This window comes from Scomber japonicus, chromosome 14, assembly GCF_027409825.1.
Source record: "Scomber japonicus isolate fScoJap1 chromosome 14, fScoJap1.pri, whole genome shotgun sequence".
Taxonomy (NCBI): Eukaryota; Metazoa; Chordata; class Actinopteri; order Scombriformes; family Scombridae; genus Scomber; species Scomber japonicus.
This window is the reverse complement of record NC_070591.1, coordinates 9802736-9815369: the sequence shown is the minus strand read 5'-3', so window position 1 is coordinate 9815369 and position 12634 is coordinate 9802736. Positions and strand designations below refer to the sequence as shown.

The window sequence follows — 12634 nt, the reverse complement described above, 5'->3', positions numbered from 1 at the left end:
CTTCCATCTATTCTCCTGCTTTCGTTCCCTCCTCATCTTCAGCAGCAGAGGGCCTTCTCCATCAGTGCACCGCTTTTACAAATCAATGACTTAATCTGTCGTAACAAACAAGTGAGCAGCACCCTCAGCCCTGTTCACTTCCCCCACGCCATCACTAACACTGCAACAGCGTGCCACAGAAAGATTGGAAGGAGAGGAAAAAGAAGAAAGCTAAAAAAAAAAAAATACGTAATGTAAAATACATGTGTTGTGTTGAAAGACAAAGTATTGAAACGGAAAGATGTGAGGGTATCAGGAACACAAACACATTTGAAAGAAGGGAAAGAAAAAGGAAAAACAGGACAGTGAAAAATGAGAAAAATGAAAGTGTGTGTGCGTTGACGTGGGATTTCCCACCACATCCCCTCTCCCAGCCCTCAGCTCTGCCCAACTTCTCCACCATGAGTTATTGCCTTTCTGCATTCACCACCTGGTTCACTAGCTATGATTTCTCTCACTCCACTGGACACACACACAAACACACATCCTGACACACAAACATGCTTACGTACGTGTGTGTGTGTGTGTGTGTGTGTGTGTGTGTGTGTGTGTGTGTGTGTGTGTGTGTGTGTGCGCGTGTGTGTCACAGATGCCCTTACATTGCCATGCAGACAACCACACACCTGATCGCCCGTGTCCACAGGGGCAACTTGGGTCACCTGGCTAACCCTAACCCAAGTGTAAACACACTACCAGCCTATGACCATACTTTCTATGCATCATTAGCCTTCCAGTGTTTTATGCAGAAAACTACACAAGTACATGTAAAATAATGAGTTATAAATAGATGTCACATGATATCTTATCTATAAATCACATCTCTCTCTCCAATCCTTTGAAACAGCACAAGAACACCAATATTGCTATGATATTGTGGTTCAAGTCCATTCAAATGTTAGGCAACATGGCTGTATGTTATAGAAAAATTTAGTAACAAGGAGTCATGGAAGAAAGGATAGACAGAGAAGTCACAGTGGCAGAAGGCATGCATAAAAGATAGGAGACCCTTATGGTGTTTCAGAAAGAAGTATTTTGTCTGAGCCAGAGTGTAGGGGAAAGAGAGAAGGTTCACGCATGGGAGAGAGTACAAGTGGGAAGAACTGAATTGATAAATTAGTTCAGCCAACGCGCAAACTGATTACCACGACGGCAAAGCCACAGGATCCATCGAGCACACGCATGGACTGAGCCACAAAGGCATGCACACACTCACACTTAGCACTTACAAAAGAGACATGAAGCTGACATATACAAATAATATCACAACTGAATATGCAATCACACACAGATGCACACACACACACTCACACACCAAATGTATCTAGGGCAGGCTGCTGCAGTTATAAGTAAAAGGTATTGAGCTGCTGACTCCAGCCAGAAAAGATCCCACAATCCTCTGGATCACCAAACACAGCCTAATGGATAATGGCTAACAGCTAGCGCTAATGTGATTTCACACTTAGCAGAGTTAATATATCACTGGCTGAACAAAATCATGCTACACAGAGAAGCTATGCTAAACTCTGTTACTTGAAAGATGGTAAAAACATTTTTACTGCTAAATCTTCATTTGAGGGGTTTTAAATGAAAAAGGGAAGTATTTTGGAGGTTACATATTTGCTTACAGTGAGATGAGTGGCTAAACTGCTAACATTGCTGATCTTGAAGTGTTGGATAGAAGCATTCCATCAAGCTAACCACAGACTTGTGACAATATTTTTCCCTGACTCTTCCACACTCCAACTTGCCACTCACTCTCCAATAAATACCACAGTGATGGTGGGGAACTCCACACCCCACCCAGGCACTAACGTCACTGCTGTGGGCCTATGTAAAAGTGTGTGTATGTATCTACGTGTTCTGGGGTGTGGGTTGTGTGTGTCTGCGGGATGAGAGTGAGCCTCTTCTTCGGATTTGCAGATGATTGTAAACTGATTAGAGGGTACCAAACCAAGAAGGATTTCACATATCTGAGTTATTGGGCCTTTGTCCACCCTGCAGTCACACACATTCATCCATGCACACATACACACTTAGGCTATAACATACAGCCGATAATGAAAAATAGAACTAGTGTGAAACACAGCTCCAGCATGAAGCCATCAATCACTCTGACGTACAACAATGAAACCACACACTGAACTGTTTCATAGTTTCCCAACTATGAAATTATATGAGGGTTGGGGGAAGGGGGACATGAGAAGAAGAAGGATGACAAAGAGAAAATAAGAGGGAGGTGATTATGATAGTGAGAAGGTAATTGAGAAATAAAGGGTGGCATTAAATATTTCCTCACATTGATATTTAATGATTTAAACACAATTAATTTTACAACATGAGGTTTTAGCCTGCTGAGCCAAAATGAGGTTCTGTGTCTGTCTTTTCTCACAATTGGTAAAAATAAATAGAGTAATTTATAAAAACAACAAATAAGAAGTGCCTACAATTTGAACATGAGCTGATCCGTGTGTGTGTGTGTGTGTGTGTGTGTGTGTGTGTGTGTGTGTGTGTGTGTGTGTGTGTGTGTGTGTGTGTGTGTTCTACAAAGCTATATTAGATCTCTTGCAACTGGTGATCCCCTCCAGTGCTACTGACCGACCTTGAGGGTCTGTAAAGTTCTCACGTTCTCAAGGAAACACACTGACCCGCCCCTGACTAAGGCCAGAACAACACACACACACACACACACGCACGCACACACGCACACACGTACACACGCACATGTGCTTGCTTTTCGTCTAGATCTATAGCAGACATTTTGAAAAAGTTCAAAGGTGACATGAATTAAAAGTTAACTGCCCTTGAGGGCTTATAAATGGAGGAGTAAAACGATACAAGAGGCAGAGAGGCGAGAATGGGAGAAAAACGCTGAATTAAAAGGCTTAAAGAAATGTAAAGGGATAAAGGTAATATACTGCCTAACATGCGTGTCCACAGACATCATTTCGCACAAGACCACCTGGACTGCCTGCTATGAGATTAGTGTGACTTTCCTCACATGACAAAAATCTGACAAGAAAAAACAATCACCAACTAAGCACACACAAAATTACCTTGGGGGTGTCTGGGTCGACTGCTTTCTTCTTTGGTATAAAATGTTCATATCATCTTTCTGAGATTTTTGAAGCCAAGGAACATTCTTCTTCTGTGCCATTAAGGTTTTTCTATGATTGACATGTGATGTGATAAAACCCAACCAACTGAAATTTCAAACAAATTAGAAGAATTATGTCCATGTAGCATGTAACCAAGATTCAACCAATAGGAGTTCCATACAGACAGGTTTTGATGGAAATGCTCCAATACTATTTAAATTTGATATTTATACAAGAGCTATTTTAAAAAATTCCAAGTATGCAATGTTTTACCAGAATCAAAGTCTTGGCAGGGTTGGAAACACCTCTGAAACTGTCACTGAACACCATGAAAACCCAAACTTCTGAAATGCATTAAGGTGGACTGGCAGGTATAAAGTAGGATACATAAACCACATCCGTACCAGGGTAAGGAAATCTCTGGGAAACTGATTTTAAGTGAAGAAACTAAATCAGAAAAGTAAATAGGTGGTTTGATTTTCTAAACAATAGTCAAAGAAGAATTAATCCAATATCATAAAAAGCAAAAAATACCAGTTCCACCTTGATATTTCTGCAAACTGATAGATCTCCTCCAAATTGCCTTCATCTGCTATGCGTCAGCCTACTGTATCCCTTACTTCATCTACTCGTCCATCCATCATTTCATCCATCAATCATGAAACAGATGGCCTTTCAGGGGTCCATGTCAGGACTGATGGCTTCCCTCTGCCCCGGCCGTACCATAACCCCACCCCCCCTCCATCAAAACCCCCAGTACCCCACATACACACACACACAAATACATTCACACATACAGACACACTTCCTGCCCCCTACACCCTCACCAGATGGACCGGTCGTACTATCTACTATCCACTCCCATGGATCGCTATCTACCCTGATGGAAAAGATGGGTCATCAGCCAATCAGCTTTTAATACATACTCACACACACACAATGCACGTATGCCCTTTGTGGTATGGTTGCAAGTGTATGAGTAGCATGTCTGTGTGTCTGTGAGGGTCAGTCCACAAAGAGAAGCCCCCAAAGAGAGCTGTCTGCCTTTGGTCTCTGGGGCCTGTCAAGAGGGGTAATTGATGATGTTTTCATTACAAGGTGTGGGGTAATGTGGGGGTTGGAGCACAGTATGTGTGTGTGCATGTGTGTGTGTGTGAGTGTGCGCATGTCGTGGGGGTAGGCAGGTTGACTCAGCTGCCTCCTCTTTGACACCAACCACTCCTGCGATTGGTACGTACAAGTCATTGCTTCCAAATGCCCTCGTACAAACACATACACAACACACACACACATACACACACACACTATTAGCCACAGACATGCAGTAAAGAAATCACACATACATCTTCACAAACAGAAGGCCTTACACACACACAAACACACACACACACAGAAACACAGAGCCCAAAGCCAATTCCATTCCCAGAGATAAAGTATCTGAAACAGAGTAAAAATGCTGAGAATAAGAATAACTTGTCTCTTGTTTTCCTCTGCCGCTCTGTCTCGTCACAGTGTCACGCCAGGCCTTTGGCAGATCTGTCCGTCTGTCTGTCGTCTCTTAGGACCTCTTTGAAATCCTAATGCAGTGGCGCCTAAGATTCTGACTGCCACTTAGATTGAATTAAGACCTAATCGGAGACACCAGGCCACATAGGCCACTATATTACTTTACAGTATCAAGATGGACATCGTGCCTTTGTTGTCGTTTATGAATAAATGAATGAAAACACATATAAAAAGTCAGCTGATGTTCTCCTTTTAAGCTCGCTTCCTGATATCTTTTCAAAGCTATTACCGAGGCGTCCTGGTGGCTTGGATGGTCAATTGAAATTATTTTTCATGAGAAACTTAATTTGTGCAGCGGATAACTAAGACAAACAAGTCTAACAACAATCACAGGACAACTGTAGTCATACGCATGAAGACAAATACATGTAACGTCTCTGTGTTCTGGATTCAAATCAAGTATGGTAGCTTTATCATATGTCATCTTCCTCTCTCTCTTCAACATTTCCTTCCTTTCAACCTCACTGTGTAACAGAGGCAGAACTGGCCAAAAGTAGCTTTCAGATAAGCATAGACTATTTTAAGAATAAAAACGGGGACAATTTTGCATCTGCAAAACTGGACGAACCAGTACAATAACATCCTTGCAGGTCAGGGTTGCCGCGGGTGACCAGGGTGCTGACATGTCCAGGCTCCAGCAATAAACAGCTGAAAACTAATGGCATCTGAGGCAATGCTGAACTCTGACCTCAAGGTTTTTTTTTTGTTACTTCCCCTTCTGTTGTTGAGATGAAGCTTTACAGATATCCTCGCTGAGAAGTTCAGAAACTGATAAGTTTTCTGTTTACACTGTCCAGCAGTAACAATGGCAACTGTTCATATTAATAAATACTCCCTATCATTTTTTCTTTATAAAACAATAAAATACAATAGTAAGTTTCTTTATGATGATCAAAGGTACACTTTAAATGATTCCTATTATGTTTTTCCTTGGAAGTGGTGCCTTTTTGGTTGTAGCAACACAAAAACATCACAAAAAATTGACAAAGACCTTTTTCCTACATAAAGAAAGCAATTCTAACCTGGTGTGACAAGAGTTGAATCTACTCTGCCTTGTTGTTCTCTGTTCAATCCCAATCTAAACCACTAAGATACAATGGATATCTTGCCTCTATTGAGCAGCGCATTATCCATCCATCTGTCCATTCAACCATCCATCTATCACCTCCCCTCTCCCCCCGCCCACCCTGCACACCCTGCCTGGATTCCTCCACCACCCAGGACCCACGACAGCAAGGCTCCTGGCCTCCTTTGCCAGCGCAGAAATGAATTATATCGCTTTTCACACCTGTTTCTGCTCAAAACCCCTGCTGCACACTGCTGCGTTGAAGAAAAAAAAAAAAAACATTTCCAAGGGGGGGAACAGCGCTCCCCCAGCTCGGCTACATCTGCGTACATGAGCGGTTAAATTAGACTCTAATTGTATTAACGGGGGATTATGCCTTCCAGTTGGATTTTTTATACTCTCTCTCTCTGTGCATTTTACACATTTTAAGGGGAGAAAGGAGGAGGGGAAGAAAAGCAGCTCATTGAGGGTTTGCGGGTTGGCTTCTTTTATGAGCTGCGATCACGGCTGCCCCTCGTTACACTGAGTCTGTGTACAAATAGGAGGGGAGGAGAGCCAGAATGAGCGAGTGTTAGTGATAATGTGTATGAGAGTGTGTCCCAGTCTGCCAGGCTAATATACCGATGCTAACACTCTGAATGCCAAACCCACCCCCCCCCCCACCCTGCCTTTCCTTTCCTTTCTACACACACGCGCACACAAACCTAGCAAGGCAACAATCTAAACAGGGATAACGGTGGTGTGTGTAGTGGGGAGGCGGGGGTGAATTCCATCTAATTACTCTATCACATAATTTCACAAATTGCCTTTTCATAGGGGAGTGCAGAGCAGAGCACAGGGCGCGCTGGGGATTGGAGGCCTGAGCTTTCATTTACTACTCATTTCTTGTTAAATTAAACAAGAAAATACCATTTGTGAGAAGGGGAGGAGGATGGGTGTATTCCAAGTGCACAATAGGAGGGTTAGCGGGAACAGAGACTGAATACCAGTGATTTCTTTATCTCAAGCCGCGTCTCTTTGGTTGTAACACAAAGCAGAAAGGCAGCTCAGTTATGCAATTCCCGTTGAACTGACTCCACAACTTAAATGATTTTTTTTTAACTAAATACTGTTTTGGTTATTTCCAATTAGAAATCATTATCACATTTCAGATCACCATCTACAGGTTTACACACATCCCCATTGATAACAAGCTCATCTAAAAGGTGTGCTCATTGAGTGGAAAGGCAGATGTGTCTCATCAGATTTGTTAGTCAGTAAAACAGACTGTTAGTAGTCTCAACATGTGTTTAATTGAGGATGTCAACAGAAAACAAACATCAAAATGAGATGAGGACACAAGTGGAAAAGCCCCCTCCCCCCCCTCCTCCCCTACTTTATTTTGTTTCCCACCAAGTTTGCAGCTGCATGTCAAGCTGGCAGCGAGCTACGTGGTTCGGTCATCGGTGACAGGCGGTAATCGCTAATGTTTTGTAGTCGCTCCAAGTCAGAGCAGCCAAATTCTTCCGATGAACTTGTCCCATAAGTGCTGTCGACAACATATGAGCTCATTGGGCGTGTTGGAGAGAACTCAGCGAGCTGTGACTGTTGTCATCATCACAAATTCAATATCACTGCTCTATCTGTCACTCTACCCATCACACAACTGATAGAAGCTCAATTTAATCTTTCTTTCCAATACTCATGTCTTTACCCATTATTCTTCCTTTTTACATCGTCACTCTCTCAGCACATTGGAATATTCTTCAACACTCTAGGCACTGTGGATTTGACCGTGGCGCTCATAGTCCGAAGTTTTTCCACAGTTGGTGTCCATGCTAAGAACAAAACTTAAATCCCCTGCTTTAATTCTTTTTCCTTTTCTTGCTCGAACAAGACGCTGGCAATTTGCATCCTTGATGGATATGCAGAAATGTCTTCAAAAGAACCCTAAAAAAATGAATGCAACCTACCACCTACCCTGGTGGTGCACTCGCAGCCTCAGTTTGCCACCCACCTTCCCCTTCCGCTTCGGTACAATGGGAACTCCCCTGAGGGTCCAAGTGTGAGGGCGAATAACAGAAAATACACCAAGATGGGTATCCAGACTACTCCTTGAATCCGTTCTATTCTATTTTACTGTATTCTGTTATTTTCTGTCCAATTATCTCTGCATTAGTGTCACACTATTGAATATGTATTATGCTTTAGAAATAATGGGATCCTTGCTCAGTTTCTTAGGTTTGTGTGGAGCCACAACCCTCTGCCATGAGTATGTGTGTACATACGTGTGTGCATCCATGCATCTGTGTGTGTCTAATTGGCATTGTGTCTATCTCTAAGAGGCCAGACTCACATCCTGCATCCCTCTGTGAAACAAAGGCAGGCCAGCTGATGATGCTGTGGATGAGCCTGGATCAGCTGCCCATGCTTATGTTTGTACCAACAGAGACAGAGAAACATACTGCCAGTGTAAGAGATACTGTAAATGTTTTCATATTGTAGGTGCTACAGTATGTATGGCATTTATACGGACATATGCTGATTAAATTAATGCTGACATTGAAGAATGATTAGGGTAAACAAATGAGACAACTGCGAGCATTTATCTGACACCGGTGGTATTGTTAATGCCAGTGTTTCTCAAAATTAAGACCACATTTCCTATAAACAAAGACGATGTTGCACCTCTGTGCCTGGGTTTGATTTCTATTTGGCTTCACTGAGGAGGATAAACATATTGGAAGTGATTTTTCCATCAACCTTTCAGTTACTTCAGAGTTTTAAAAGCACTGACAAAAACAGCAGCATCTCACCGTTTTCTGCCATAGAGCAATATAGCCTATGTGGCATTGTCTGTCTGTATGGGTGCATGTTTTAGTTCCTCTTTCTCTTTTGCTAAGGAGGAGAAAAAAGCTGATGGATCATCCTTATCCCCCTGTTCACCTCCTCGCCTTCTCCTCCTCTTCTTCTTCTCTACTCCCTTGCTCCCTTAACACTCACTTATATCCTTCCCACTGTTTAAGATCAAACAGTGCAGAAGCCTCCCATAAGCCCAACTCATGGTGTAATATGACACAGTAGGTGTGTTGGTGTTTTGCTCTGTGTGTGTGTGTGTGTGTGTGTGTGTGTGTGTGTGTGTGTGTGTGTGTGTGTGTGTGTGTGTGTGTGTGTTTCACTGAATATGTGTGCTGAACTGTATTTGCACAGACAGGATGTGTGTATGTTTCAAACACCTTTCCTCTGTGGCCCTGAAGGTTTCGGAGGTGTATGGGATGAGGTCAAGGAGTTGGAGGAGAGGTTAGTGTGTATGTGCGATGATGATGGTCTATGTGTGTGTGTGTGTGGAGATGGGGAGATGGAGGTGTGTGTGTGTTGGGGGGGGGGGGGGGGGGGGTCAGATGGAAAGCGGAGCGCACAAAGAGAAACAAAAGTACAAAAGAGGGCTTGTGAGATGTGAGTGTTTAGATATACACTATGTATACAAATACGTATATTCCTGCTTACATGCCAAACTACATTGTGCACAAAATGAAATGTTCCTCCAATTTGTCATTAACAGCATTGAAAACAGGGGAAGGCACTGTACAATGCGCAACATCAAAGACAGACTACAATAAATAAATAAAAAAAGTTGAGCCCATGAAATATCCATAATCCAACAGCCAAATTACTTTCCCCTGCATCCTCCCTGTTGGCTTGTGCAATCCAAACCAACACCCACTCAGCCAAACTGTATCGTGTTCTCCACAAACTCCTGACATGGGCAGAATCTGTGTGACGCAAGGCTGCATGGTTGAAGTTAGTTTTGAAACATATTTCCTTAACACACGACTAGATTCAAATTGTAATCGGGAATCTAACTCAGTGCAAAAGTAAACACAGGATGTGTGTGTGAAGCTTTTTTGGATTGCTTTACACATAAACTCCATCTAAGCTCCAGTTTTACTTTTCTAAATTAAACTTCTGTCATTGTCCAGTTTATATTTCTCCCCTCTTCCTGCTGTTTGCTCTTTTGACTGTTTTCAATCATTTTGATGAAAGGAAACTTTGTTTGCTACCCTAGTCCTATAAACTACAGTATACTTAATTTAATTAAACATACACGCTTCCAGTTATCCTCCTTCTTTCCTTTGATGAGTATTAAGAGATGTTGGCATTATGTCAAGTAATGCTAAAACTGAGGCTGGTTAACAGATGATGTTTGAAATCAAATGAAGCTTGTGCTAAATAACATAACATTATATTGACTATTTAGCAATCACATTGGCATCTTCCTCCCACTTTCTCCCTCTCCCCCTCAGACAATATGTGATCCTGTCAGCTGGTGCTAACGGCATTGGTATTCCCTGCTATAATCGGGTGAAAATGAAGCAAAACCACAGGCCTTTTCAGCATCCCAGGCATCTGTTAAATAATGACAGATTTGTTTTTAATAAGGTTCATCTATGTATCTGCAGCAGCTATGGCCAGGGGCGTCTCTCCTTGGCTTCAACCTTATTCAGTTTCAGCAGATGAGGAGCGAGAGCACAGGCTGCTGAGATTGCCGGCAGATTACACGGGCCTGTGTCTTTGAAGTGTTCGCCGTACGAACCGGGATACATTGTAGAGAAGAGGGGGGCTCTGGTGGTGTGCATGTCAGTGTCAATGAGCGTGTCAGTGTCTGAGGATGAGTGTTCGTTTGTTCGCGAGTGTATGGGTGTCAAATGAGACAGAAGCAGGGTTAGAAACATAGAAAATGTGTGTGAAGATGTGTGTGTGAGAGTAGTCAGAGAAAGAGCGAGAAAGCCTGTGGCTGTGAAGTGAGGTTCACTTTGCACACGTGATGTGAAACTCAGAGCTATTGAGAACAAATGCTGTTTCATTCAACTCACTGTTAGGTGCTGGAAGAGCCATGCTCTCATGATGTTGGTGGCCACCTTAGGGAAGATCCCTCTCTTCTTGTTGCGTTTCTTTTCTTTATCTGGGTCATCGTCATCCCCTGTGCTCGGTGAAGCCACGCTGTTGTCCAGACCATCACCTGTCACATGACAAGGAAACAGGAAGAGACAGTAGAGATCAGACACACAGTTTGTTTACTTCCTGCATTCGCTGTGCCTCTGCGTTCAAAGGGAATAAATACGATTTTGAAGGAATTCTGGAGGGCTTTGTATGCACAGACGGAGGGGTATAGAGACACAACAATGGCAAGCAGAGAATGGCTGGAAAACAGCACCTCATAAATGCATTCATTTTTAATACATTTATAAATAACCCTGCCTTTCATTTTTCTCCACCCGCCACTTGAAAACACAGCAAGCGCTCGGATCTTTCTGCGAGAAAGAGAGGGAGAAGGGGAGCACAAAGGACTTGTAAGGTCGCATTTCCCCACTCTCCCATCCAAGCCCGCGCAGAATTGAAAATGACAGAGAGATTTAGTCTTTATTATCCTGAGGGGAAAATAGTTATTGAAGCGTCGCCCCGGCGCATTCTGCCATTTTACCTGAGGTGGAAAGAGTAACACGGCACTACAAAAGGGGAGGTTGCGAGGAGGGGGGGAGGCAGAAAATAAAAGGAAAATAGGTGGAAAAAAGGAAGTCAGAGGCACAAACAGCGCTAACAAAGCTAGCTGCTTTTCATAACAATGGCGTCATGGCTGCTTACAGCAACCTGTAGGGCTTCGATAAGGCTCTATTAAGGCCAGTTAACCTCACCTAAGGGGAACACTGAGACAGCTTAGAGTATTTGTGCACTGAGAGGAAAAGTGAAAGGAAGGCACTCCGTTGGCCTTTTCTCTGCTTTCAGACTCAACAACATGAACTCATACACACACACGCATACACACACACACACACACACACACACACACACACAGCACATATTCAACACTACCCAATTACTGTACGCATTCTATACAGCTCCACTGGAAAGAAAGAGGCTCTCCCCATCTGTGGCTGTGAAAAGCCTAATTGTTATTATCATTATTCAAAAATGCGAGCCACCCTCAATGAAGACGATAATCATAAAAGAAACATGAGGCGAGGTAAACAAGTGGCACCCTCACTCCTCTCCTCACTGCAAGAAATTTCTGTGGCTGATAACTGACTTTTGTCCCATGCCGCCTCTCTTGAGTGGAATTGAGGAGAAGTAAGGAAGAAAAAAATAAAAACACTAAAGCGGTGCACAGAATTGGATCCAGTTATTTATTGATTACACACAAAGCACTTCTAAAGCTTCTAGGTCTATTCACTATGGTGGGAGTAGATAACTGCATTCGAACAGGCCTGCGCACCGCTAGCTTGCAGAAGGCGACACCCAGCACCTAGCTAAACCCTAAGACCCCGATTCATCGATAATTAATGGGGATGTTGGCGCTAATCCGGTTGGAGATGACTTTTTTCCAGCCTGCCACATCAATGGAATAATCAAGGGCCTAAAACCCAGGCCTTTGCTCCCCATTACCTCAGGCAAAAGAATTCCTGAAAGCATGCCTGGAGGGCACCTGAATTATATACACCATTAGGAGAGAGAAGCTCTCAACGATCCATACGCAACAACACTCTTGGCTAGCTCTCACTCTCTCTCCGACTGTTCTGGCAGAAGGAGATACATATGCACACATATTGAAGGCTTTTTAATGAACCTCGTGTGGAAGTAGAGGTGATGCTATGGAGGTTGGGGGAGGGATAAAACAAGGGCTTGCTTTTCATAGATGGTGTGATACAGATGCAAATGCCACCCACTGCACATTAATAATGCACATATGCATGTAAAGCTGGTGCCAGGGTTGGGTGTGTAGGTTTTCATCTCCCAAAGTTCAAAAGTTGGATTCGGCCGATAGCCACGTGGCATGTTGAAGTGCCTTTAAGCAAGTCAGTGACCTGTGCCAGTTTAGTCTAAGTCCCTGGAT

At 43.2% G+C, this 12634-nt stretch overlaps 1 protein-coding gene across 1 annotated transcript in view; it reads right to left on the bottom strand.

Annotated features, from left to right (window-relative positions):
* The window catches only part of LOC128372679 (homeobox protein Meis1), an 83732-nt gene that overhangs the window by 34152 nt on the left and 36946 nt on the right, over positions 1 to 12634 (bottom strand). Inside the window, exon 8 of the mRNA XM_053332804.1 lies at positions 10620 to 10765. Coding sequence (XP_053188779.1) covers positions 10620 to 10765 — 146 coding nt within the window. The remainder of the gene's footprint in view (positions 1 to 10619; positions 10766 to 12634) is intronic.